This window comes from Astatotilapia calliptera, chromosome 11, assembly GCF_900246225.1.
Source record: "Astatotilapia calliptera chromosome 11, fAstCal1.2, whole genome shotgun sequence".
NCBI lineage: Eukaryota > Metazoa > Chordata > Actinopteri > Cichliformes > Cichlidae > Astatotilapia > Astatotilapia calliptera.
This window is the reverse complement of record NC_039312.1, coordinates 24,647,856-24,660,350: the sequence shown is the minus strand read 5'-3', so window position 1 is coordinate 24,660,350 and position 12,495 is coordinate 24,647,856. Positions and strand designations below refer to the sequence as shown.

General features: G+C 40.1%; 1 protein-coding gene across 4 annotated transcripts in view; it reads left to right on the top strand.

The window, feature by feature from the left end:
• The window catches only part of cadm4 (cell adhesion molecule 4), a 155,559-nt gene that overhangs the window by 136,876 nt on the left and 6,188 nt on the right, over positions 1-12,495 (top strand). For 3 of the 4 annotated variants that reach the window (XM_026185324.1, XM_026185323.1, XM_026185325.1), the window contains exons 6-7: positions 2,046-2,218; positions 11,087-11,203. In XM_026185324.1, the coding sequence (XP_026041109.1) occupies positions 2,046-2,218; positions 11,087-11,203 (290 nt within the window). The remainder of the gene's footprint in view (positions 1-2,045; positions 2,219-11,086; positions 11,204-12,495) is intronic. The other variant, XM_026185327.1, reaches the window with a different exon arrangement.

Sequence of the window (12,495 nt, the reverse complement as noted above, 5' to 3'; positions counted from 1 at the left end):
ACACAAAGATTTGGGGGTCTGTAATCCTTGTACCTCCCATCTGCTCTGCCTTCCCAGCCTCGTGACCAATGCATTTTGTCTGCCTGCTTCTGCACTTCAACTCCTACTACACATTTTTTCCCTCACTCTACCTGTAATACATTCTTCTTGTTTTCTTTCCTACTCTTAACACCTGACAACCCTTTACTCTGTCATCTGCCCCCTTGTCACTCTTACCCAGTTCTTTCAAGCACTCGCTGCCCTCTAACCACATATCTCATGATTATTTATCGGGATGCATCCCTCGCTTGCCACGATTTCTCCTCCAAGACCCTTCTTTCATTCTCTTGTCAACCTCACCCTATGGGCTTCTTTACCCTCCGTCTTCACCTCTTTTTTTTATCATGCCACCACTTCTGGTAGTGCCAAAGTCAATCTGATACTGACTTCCTTTGCTTCTAAAATTATTTAGCTCTTCAGGCTTTATTAAATATCTTTCAGACTATCCGTATTGTATCCATTGCATTGTTATGCGAGGTACTTGCTGACAGTGTTAAGCAATGTCCTTGGAAATATTTGATTCAATAACCCATATTTTTATCCCGTGAATTTAATAACAGCATGACTACAATGATTATTAAAGAAGTTATAAATTACATTACTTATTAACTAACTACCATTTCTGTCAAAAGTGCCTCTGAGCTGATCTAAATCTTGAGCAGCCTTATATCCTGTCTTCTTTATTTGACAAGCATAGAAGCATAAAGTAATTATACAATAAAGTTATTTTTATTTGGACAAACAACAAGTTACATGTTAGAGATACAGTGGCCACTAACAGCTAACTAAGGCCAGTCTTTTACCTCGTTCTTCTACTATCAAGGTAAAACCTAAGGGTTAGTCGTCTCTTCAGAAAACATGAACTAAAGTGTGTGATTACTGCATGTAAGCTTATCTTGAGATATCTTTTTTCCACAAGACATCTCTTTTTTCAAACAATACAGCTTGCTTTGTCATTTTGAAACCACATACCAGCAGAGATGCAGAGCAATGATCAGGGAATGCAGGTAGAACGTTTCTGAACTGATAAAAGACATGCAGCTACTCAAAACGTGTATGTCACGGGGACAGCAAGTAGACAAGCCGAGGTCTCGTTCTCCCCAGCCACCTCGTCCAGTTCATCAGGGGAAACACAGGGGCATTCACAGGCTAGAGTGTCCTGGGTCTACCCTAGGGTCTTGAAACACCCCACCTAGGAGGCCCCAGGAGGCATCCTAGTAAGATCACTGAACCACCTCAGCTGGTTCCTTTCAATGTGGAGGAGAGAGGTCTACCCTCAGCCCCCCTCAAATGACTAACCTCCTCATGACATCTCTAAGGCAGAACCCAAACCTCATTCAATGGAAGCTCATTTCTTCCACACATATCTGCAATATCATGCTTTTGGTCACAATACAGAGCTTGTGGCCATAGGTGAGGGTAGATTGAGAGCTTCACTTTAGCACTCAGGTCTCCACCAAACTCCAATCATGATAGCAAATACCACTGCTTGTTGTAGGTATAATAACAAACTGCAAAAATTAGACATCTAAAGCTAAAACCTATAATATTTAAGTTAGAAGATTCCAGCATTCTGGTCAGTTAGGGCATTTGTAGTACATGTATGAATTTCCTTTGGGCAGTCCAGTTTCCTGGGCCAGAGACATGTATGTCAGGTTAATTGGTGACTCTTAAATGTCCATATATGTGAAGATGCTAAGGAATCAGGGTTCCGCCCTCTCCTTAAACTATCAACAGTCTTTGACAGCACTGATTATGTCATTTTACTGACAGATTATGGAACTGGGTGGTACCTGTAGCACGGCTCTCAAATGGTTCTCATCAAACGTATCTAACTAGCACTTCAGAACTGCATGTCCTCAACAGGACCACTCATGTGGGTCCCCCGGGGCTCAGTGCTTGGTCCAATTCTGTTTTCTTTATATATGTTAGCCCTGGGTCATCTCCTACCATTGCTATCGCGGTTGACTTTTGATAACTGATTGAAGGTTTCATATTTCTTACAGGCCCAGAAACACTCAGTGGTCCAAGATTAATGACACCTTACCTGAGAGGGCAGAGATTTCTGGCACTACTCTTCAGATTTCCCGTCTTAGCCAATCACACAACGGGACATACCTGTGCCAGGCCCAGAACGACTATGGTCGTGCTGCTGATCATTACACGCTGTTGGTATATGGTGAGTAAAGATCACTAACAGTGAATTTGCTGTCCATTTTCTTAGTTTTAAGACAAGTGCTTGCAAAGTTTGCTCCAGTGGTTCTTTTTATGTCCCTTAAGTTTTAGTACCTGAGGCTGTAGTTAACGGTCCTGAATAATTTTATGTTCAGTGGTTGCTTTGTTAAGCTTCTTATTTCTTTTCTTATTCTTTGATAATATTTTAGAGAAGTCTTTTAAATTGTATTGATTCTTTTATCTTCCCTGAGTATTTGGAGTCTGGCTATACTGTCAGTGGGTAACAGACCCACTACAGCATGATGCTTGTCTCATTTTTCTTTCAGCTTTATTTGTTTTTTTGATTCGGACACAGCAGGAAACCTTTGCTAAGCCTGCTGTGCAATTGATTTCACAGTGCTATTGATTCCACGAGGAGACTAGCATGCACAGATACTAGTCACCAACATTATTATTCTGGCTATCGCTTGTAAAGAAGCAGCTTATTATCTCCACTGTGACCCAATCTTCTCCTCAAGGAATTCAAAATAACTTATCTTCAAGTGCAATAGCTAAAGATACAAGATATTTTGACAACTAATGAATTTCACAGTGCGTAATGACACGGACAAGACAAGGACAGAAGTTGAAAGACAGTGTGCAGTGAAAAACCTGTTGGAATTCTTTTCTTGTTGCATGAACAGAGGTTTTAGAGGGGAGGAAGATGCTGGTAAAATGGCTTTGTTATCACGATCTGCAAATAAATTCACTGGTGCTACATTCCCAAAGTGTATGTAGTAACCTGTTCTAGTAAGCAAGCTCACAATACCCGTCTATAGTCTTACAATGGCCCCCAGTAGATTTTAGACTTTGTTTTAAGCACTAAATGGAGAAGATCCAGATTGTTTATCTCAGCTGCTGAGATGTATACTACTAGGAAGTTCAACAAAGCCAGGCTGGCTTAACAAAACCCCAAATCGCAGTTGGAGCTGGTATCACAACAGCGCGATGGGCATTTCACGCGTCACAAGAGTCCACTTCCACACAACGTGATCTTTGAGAATGCCTCCTACTCCAGTTGAGATATTATAAGGTGATGATGATAAAACAGTGATATAAATCTATAAACAATATAAAAAAATCTAACAGTCAATCGCAACACTGTCACAAATAAAACAAGAGATTAATGCTGCAGAAAAATCAATAAGCTTGGAATTAAGTGCGCAGAGTGAAAAAACAAAGAGCAAGTTAATTATTTTATCGCCACGTGTGCTTTCAATGTTGCTGTCTGTTTCTAACGTGACAGCCACGCTTTAGAGCTCAAGAAAATATAAACTGGATGCAATAAAATATTAAAGGTTACCATTCCACAGCCTAATAATGGAGATGTGGAAATTGCTTTGGTTTATCGACAGATCAAAGTGGAATTCATTCTATTGATGTGTTTTCTGTGTTCTGGTAGCTGCAGTTTCATCAGTGTAAAACAGACTTAACAGTACATTAGAATCAAGTATACAAACATTTATACATTTATTCATACCAACTGAATATATGCACATTCGAGCGACAAAGCGATGCGGCACCTGGGTTGCTGTAACTTTACAGCAGGGCTTCATGTATGATGTTAGTAAGGCATGGCTTAAGAACTTGCACATATGAAAAAAAGGGAGAATCTATGTTGCACTTAAAACATGCTGTATATATAAGAATCAGTGTGAAAACGTCTCTTTTCACAGATTTTAAACCCAAACTCTGATTTTAAACTCAACACAGCTCACTTACCAGTTAGCGCTGTTAGCATTCTGTGATTGCAGGTTCAGAGTTTCTTAGCTATTGCACACAAGATTGAAGACTGTGGAGTGCGATGTGACCCCTGTGTCCAAAGCAAATGTCTCCCAAGTGAGACAAATGAAGAGACTTTGACTTTGATAAGCCTACATACTACATACTAAAACCATGAAATTTAGATGTTATATTTTTTTTTAAACTGGAACTCTTTTAAAAAATCAGCTAAAGACTTATTTGTTTATGTAGCGTTTCTGTTTTATTCGATCTTATTGATAATGCCTGCTTTAATTATCAGCTTTTGTTTCTTCTGTTTTATTCTGTGTTTTTGTTGCTCTTTACTATATTTAAAACTTCTGTTATTTTTTGTGATTATTTCTAGTTTTTATGTAATTCTATTTTGTTTTACAGCACTTTGTAACTCTGTCTCTGAAAAGTAATTTATAAAAAACATATTTGTTACTAATCCACTTACTTGCTATGCTAGTCCTTATTTTCAGTAATAAGGACTGTGCGTGTGCGTGTGTGTGTGTGTATGTATGTGTGTATGTATATATATATATATATATATATATATACACATACATATATCACATTACACTGTTAGATGTTCAGCACGGCCAAATTTCCAGATAATGAGGTAAGCATAAGTCCAATTAATCCCTTTGAGCTGAAACCTCAGGCATCAGATTGCTCTAAATGTTTGGTTTCAGCTACTTGTGGCTCTGTATCATATCAGTGAGAGCTGATATCCTTATTAGGGTCATTTGTAACCACAGCTCTGAGCGTAAGCACATCACTTTCCTACCTCTGTTTGTGAGGGGCAGCTGATCAAATGAAAGGGTGACTTGAAGGGAGGGTGGCGAAGAGGAATTAAAACAGCTTCACCAAGGCTCAAAATAAATAAGCATATTTTTTTTACATGTGTAAATGTTGCTAGCAGAGTTCAATCATACAACTGTGGAAATGAACACAGCAGTTATCCCTTATTAATAAAAGGCGATGCTAGCGATGCCGCTTGCAACATCACATGAATATCTCGCACCACTTCTTTTCAGGAAATATGACAAATTGGCTAAACTTTCTCTCTGGCTTAGAAGTACATTTGAAAAGAATATGTTTAAAGTTGTGTGATCCAAGAGAGTAAGAACTCTGTAAAACTTGCAATCAAATAAGGACAAAACAAGATTTGTGAAATTTTAACAAGACAGCAGCAGTAGGGCTGAATTGTAAAGCAAGCTCGTCATTAGCGGCTTATATGGATTCATATCCAATGCATTTGTGGTTTGACCTAATTACGTGCACACCACTGTCACTCAGTAGGTTTGCCCTTTTGATCTAACCCCCCACTCCCCCACTGGCAGCTCCTGTCATGTCATTCTAGCACCTGGTTTGAAGATCAGAAGCAGTGGGAAGAATGAAGGGGGCTGAGACATCATATCTTATGTAACATTCTTAGGTTGCTTTTAGTTAGCGCACCCTCGTCTATCTATCTTTCTCACTGTTGCACTAGCCATCGCTTTCTTTTCCACACCGAGTGCACTTTTGTACAATAATCAGATGACACACGTAATGGCAGCTTTCCACAGACATCACGGGTGGCAACACTGGCAAGATGAAAGATGACATCACCACCAGCTCTCCTTTCTCTCGCACTTATTCTTTCTTTCGTTCTCTCTGTTTCTCTATTCAAAAAGGTTAGACATGTCGAGCTTTGATGTGTGTTGCCACCACTGTAGAAAATGTTCTGTCTTTTTCCACTTCACCATTTCCTTAGCAGTCGTCTCCATTTATTTTCCTCTGTGGCATTTTTTCCTCAAATTTCATCATTTATCTTCTTTATTTAATGTCGTTGCTCTGTGCTGCTTGTTAATTTGACATATCGCTCTTTTTTTTCTTATCCTTTCGTTTTGTGAATAAAATGATACTTTCAGATCAAGGAATCTGGCCTCAATAAAAATCCATAAAAGACAGGAAATCCTCATAAACAACATAAGCCTAGCTTCAGCTCCTTTGTGCTGCACCATAGATTTTCAGCAATCAGCTTCTTAAGTCCTCTCGGTGTGCCCCGTATCAGTGGTAGGTTGCTGTACTTCAAAAAAAAAAAAAAAATGTAGTCACCCACTGGGCAGATTGTTTTAAACCTTATCTCAAAGAGCTCAGAGTTGTTGATGCAACCATCATATTAATCTGTAGGCAACTGAAAGTCGCACTTGATTTTCCCGAATGTCACAACTAATAATCCAGCTAATATGGTGAAAATTATTTCTTGAGAAATGTCAAACGTATCCATTGAATTCAAGCTCTAATGTTTTCGGTAATATGTGTGTCTTTGTAAATGCCGCAGAACTTAAATGCACACTTTACTATACATTTGTATTGATGTAAATAAACCACCAAGGATGATTTAACATAGTGCTGGTGACATGCTAGCTTCTGAAAACTAAATGAAAGTCACCAATCAATAATAAAAATGATGGGATTTAATGCTATAAAACACAAGATGAATCATAACTCCAACATTTTACGCAGCATGTGCTTTCTTTCATTCCAGCACCCACATTGTTTAAGTAGGTGTCATCATCTGTTTCTTTCATTCAAATAATGATTAACTTATTTTGTAGCGAGGATCTTCACTTCTTCCCAAAGCATTATGCAGATCAAAAGAAATGCAGTTTTACTGGTGTATTGATGTAGTCGCATGCTTTACCTTTTCAATCTCTCTGAGGTTATTTTCTTTTTTCTGTTTGAAACACTCTTGTTATTCACCTTTTCCCATTATAACTTGCTGTATTCCGTTCCTCAATGTCATTTTTTCCTTGTGCTTTCAACTGTTCTCACCTTTTTAGCACCTCCTGTCCACTTCCTTTTCCTGTCCCTGCTCTTCAAACACCATCACTATTTCTCACTTGGCCACCGGTCTGCCCCTTATTCTAGGTTCAGCTGCAGTTCATTCTCTTTACCAAAGAAGGCCTTGCTCTCTGAGAAGGCGACACGGAGCAAACTGGGTGTAAAGTAGTGAGAAGTTGGATTGGGGGAACGGGGGTAGGGGGGTGTGATGGAGAAATGAATAGGGGGAGATGAAGGACGATGGAGGTTGAATGCAGGTTAACATTCAGTACCACGGCTTGTCAAATACACGAAATGTCAGTTTAGCTGGCTCCCAGCCTTCCCACAGGGAATCCCTGGGTGCACTGGAGGAGGAAGTGCAGGCAAAGAGGGGATGATGGAAGATGTGTGTTATAAGGTATGAGTCAGCAGAAATGAAACCATTCTGTTACAGGTGCAAAGAAACTTGTTCATCTCTATGTCTCATTTTGTGTCAACCGTCCCTCTGCGAGAATTACCTGCCATCAGGGTCTGCAGCCTGAGCTCAAACTCAGGCAAAAGGGGCTTCAGATTTGTCGCAGGTGCTTTAAGTGCTGTCACTTTACAAAGAGAGGCAGGTTTAATGCTAGCCAAGGAGAATCGTGAGTGAGAGGTGGGAAACTCTCCAAGGGCCTTGGTTGTGCAAAGACATGATGCATTGAAGCTGAGCTTTATTGGACGAGTCACACATTCCTACCGCATATTACTCTCTGTGTGTGTTATTGAATTTTTATTCCTGTATACATGCATGTTTATGATTTAAGAGCGAGGTTTCTCAGAGTGCCCGGGGACCAATCAGAGGGCTAGGTAGCATTATATGGGCTGCACATTCATTCCTCCACAGTTTATGGCTATTTTCACACATGGTCTTCATCTCTGACCTTATATAGATATTACCCAAAATAGGTGTGAGCACAGATGTACTAAATCACAGTTCATGTGAGTCCACAGTGATCAAGGAAGCACCTTACCCAAGACAAACTGAGTATTTCAAGTATTAGAGCTAATGTTGCTTGTGGGTGCTTTTAACTCTTTTATTCTAGTGTTCATAACACACAAACACGTTTCTGTCTTCCTAATAGGACAGAGGGTGCTGGTTTGAAAGCTAGAAACCAGCACAAAAACGATTTACTGAAATTAAATGAAGAAATTAATCACCAACATAAACCACTATCCTCTAAACAGACACATTAAAACGTTAACTACCCGTGTGTGATGTCTGCATTTTTCTGTTATGGCTCTTAATTCATGCTGATTTCCTTAATTGACACACTTTAAGAAGCCTTGATTTAGAGAGAGTGAGATATTTCCTGTTGCTGTGCATGTAGGTGTGTGAACAAATTAAAACAATGAAATTAACTTTCTGCAGCATTCAGGAGGCCACTATTGATGTAAATGTGAGAAATTTCGAAAGAATGAGAAAGCAAAGGCACACGCACACAAACACACAGTCTCGGAGCGAGTATCTGTAAAATCCTAAAAGGATGTGGCCTCTGTTGGGTGTTTCATCTCTGTGCCACCATTGTTAAGTAGAAATTGGATTTTTTTTTTTTTTATGTGTATGCGCAAAGATGCATGAGCATGCGAGTGCCTGTGACGGGGAGGAGAATGTTGTTGATTGTCTGGTGAAAGCCCAAAGGGCTTCCTTATGTAATTGAACTTAGTTGCTGCACTCAGATGAATCGCCAAGCCAATAAAACCTATTAGAATTGAATTGCATGAGAGAGTGTGCAAGATGGAGAGAGAGAGAAATGTCTCTCTCCATCTTGGGGAAATAAGTATTATAGTTTTCATATACTTAACACATGTGCATGCACGTGTATGCATGTGAGGGTGCTCGTTTCTGTGAAATACAGAAAGAAGCGAACAGTGGGAAGAATGCAAACTGGAAACTGATTTACAGAAAGTTGCATGGAAAGCAAAGCAAGGGACAAAAAGATGAAAGGGTGGGTACACGGTGAGATAGAGAAGGATATTAGGTGACCAGGGATTAGTCTGTCTCCTCGACTGTTGTAATGAGCCGTCAGGGTAATTGGAATGAAAAAAAAAACAGACCTCCACTTAATGAAGAGAGACTTTCAAAAAAAATAGAATGAGAAGGAAAGTGTAAAAAGGTTAGAGGCAGGGGGCCGAAGAAGCTAGACTGAGATAAAGCCGAGTCGTTTTAGTTTTAAAAAAGAAAAGCTTCAGTGCTATTTTCTTTCACTTGTGACAATGCACCTGACATCCAAGTAAATTTTCTATGAGTTTTCAGGTAATCAGTGTCGACCTTTATGGTCACAGTAGTGGACCTTCGACCAATGTCTAAGCACTCAGTGCGCTAAAAGATAACTGGCTAGACAAGCAGTGCTTTGGGCTAAGCCCTTAAAATAAAGAACACTGAACATGAAAGAATAACAGGGCTCATCCAAAATGGTGGTACCGTATCCTCAGGCGCACTACTGTGAGAATGAGATACGAGGAGAAACGTCATTATCGCAAGTGCCGCCTCATCCATCCCTCGAAATAACATGGGCTGTGTGCCTGATTGGCAGGCGTATAGTGTTAATGAATAACAATATGATGTGGGGAAAAAAGGACGCTATCGGCCAAGAGAACGACAGCTGTATGGCATTCTCCTTAATTAAGTTGAAGAGAGGCAGTGAGGGAACGCAGTCACAGAGGAATGAAACCAGAGAGCCAGCTGAGGCAGCCAAATGAAGGGAAGTGGAGAAGTGGACAAAATGGGTTGGGGAGCGAGGGTGAGGGAAAAAAAGAGTTTTGTTGATAAAGAAAGAAGAAAAGATGAGTGAGACTGAAAAAAATAAGAAAAAAGTTTAAAATAGTGAGCGGGGAACATTTATTTTTTCATGATAGTCAAAAGAAATTAATCAGCGACCAGTTAATTGGTGCAGTGACCTCAGCAATTAATCTTCCGCTCTTAGGCTCAAATGAAATCTACATGCATCCACACACACACATACAAAAGCATATAACATACAGCAACTCATACACTAAAGAGAGATTTAAGTAAATTCTATTTTCTATCAAATTCGATTTGTTCCACTCTCCATTTTACTTTATTTTTCCCGCAGATAACTCTTCATCTTTTGCACAAAATACATTATGCATCATGTAAGTCACGAACACCAAGGCTAGTCTTGAAGAAAGGGAAAAAAGGCAGTAGTGGGGGAGGTATTGTGCTGACATAAGAGGAGTGCAAAAAGAGATTGATGATCTCAGGGCCGGTGGGAGAAAGAGAGAAGAGACAGAGGAATACTTACCAATAAATTACTCCTGAACAGAAAGGGCAGCGTGTGTGCATGTGTGTGTGCAATTAGGCATTTGTGTATAAGGACATGTACACTGAGTATGCGTGTTTTCATGCACAAGTGCATTTTCCTCTATTACAAAATAACTTCTGTGTGTGTGTGTGTGTGTGTGTGTGTGTGTGTGTGTGTGTGTGTGTGTGTGTGTGTGTGTGTGTGTGTGTGTGTGTGTGTGCGCCCTACACTGAGCACATAGACTTCCTTGCATGTTGCAGTTTTATATAAATTGTCTGATGAAGTGGCGTATTATTCATTCTGAAAGTGCTGATGCACACACACTCACGCCACCATCTCCCTTTTAGTTCTTGTCAGCCATTATTTTTATCTTTAACAGCACTGAACTTGTCTTTTTCTACCTCTCTACCTACCATTGTGTCTTAGCCATTGATTTGGAGAATGTGTCAAGATCCAAGCTATTGTTCAGCATTGAATGAGACAGTCCCTGCATGGCACTGTTCCATTGGGAATGCATCTGTCACAGACAATGTCTCTGTCTCTCCTGCCATTGTACCATAGAAAATGTGTCAGTGATAGAGAATGTGTTCCTATATATTCCAATTGCTTCACAGATGAATGCCAGTCTGCCAGGTGTAATTCTCATCAGCTGCCACTTTAAAGCATGTTTTTCACATCGTGAGCATCTTTAACCTCCTTAGCTGGTATATAACCTGCCAAAGAACATTGGTAATGTGTTTGTTTATCACTTTTCATGGGTCAGAATATATTTCTTCTTGAAATCTGCATACATTTTGGGGGAAAATGATTACTAATGTTGATATTTTAGTGTTTGAAACAACTGCAGCCACAGAAACGAAAGAAGCATGTGTCATGTTTTACATCCAGTACTAACTTTACTACAAAACACCTTTTAAAATGTCCCTCTGTGTTGTATTTGTATGTCTGTGTTTATCCCATTCCCTGTCTGCCTGTAGATAATGTGTCTGTCACTACCATGGTCCCTTCCACTCCTACTCCTACCACCCCACCAATCACCTCCCATTCTACCACCCCAACCCTCCTACCACCCACCTTGGCCCTGGATCCAGAAGGTAACACACATGCATATCTTTCTTTTCTGGCTTTGCTGCACCCCAATGGGAAAACAGATAACTATGACCTGCAAGGAAGAGATCACATCTGGGTTAGCCTAATTCTTTTCTCCAAAATGACTATACTTAAGTTTAGGGGTTTTTTTTCTAGCTTACCTTTTAAAATTTATTATGGATTTACTACAGAAAATTTTTTGTATTTTTAAACATGGAGCCAAAGAACAGTATAATTAGTAGACTATAATCCCTTTGAGCAGTTGTCCACATCAAAGTAGCAGTACTTGTTGTTGCCACTGAAAGCCTCATGCTTTCTATACATTCTGTCTCTTTCATTGTGGCCATTACTAAGGTGTTCAAGTGGATTGTCATTTAATTGCAGGATTTCAGCCCTATTCATTGTCCCTCCACATTTCCCATAGCACTGTGATGCAGTGCTACATGGATTACACTGAAAACTTTTCACAGTTACGGGTTACCATTCTTTTTGTCCCATAATTTAAGCTAAACTGCAAAAAAAAAAAAAAAAAAAAAATATATATATATATATATATATATATATATATATAAAATGTATTCACAAATGTAGATAGAAGACAGAGTGCCTAATCTCTCTTGGGTTTCTCCCTAGTCGTTCTTGTGACCCAGCTCTTGCAGGTCATAGTCGCTGCATCTCTCGCCCTGTCATTTCCTTCTCTCCAATGGTGTCCTCCACCGCCCTACCTATACTCCACCTCCCTCCACTCACACATGCAGTCGCACACACTGTACTGCTGCAACCTTCCTTTGCCCTGCATCCACATGAGCGACCCGCCTGCAGACGCTTGGGTATGCACCATGCGCAACCATCTATTCTCTCTTCTCTCATCACTAGCTCTTTGATGCTCCCCCCGACACGCGCTCATTGCCCAGTCAGCATTTTTACACGTGTGTGTGTGTGTGTGTGTGTCTGCGTGTGTGTGTGTGTGTGTGTGTGTGTGTGTGTGTGTGTGTGTGTGGCCTAAGCAGGATTCCATGGTGCTGTTTTTTTTACCGTTAATGAATCTGCATTAACAGTTAGCAACACACCTAGTTTTAAGCTGACTAATGTTAGCCTATGGCAGGATCAGAAGGTGCTACACAAACCTTTATCTGCTTATACACACACAGACTCACAAATGTACATCAAAAGAGAGAAGGAGAGCATGAAAGTAGAAAAGATCAGGGATCCAGGTGTTTGTAATCATATTTGCTCAGATGAGTGTTACGCTGCAGCTATAAGCATGGTTGCTGTGTGCATATTTATAACTGCACAC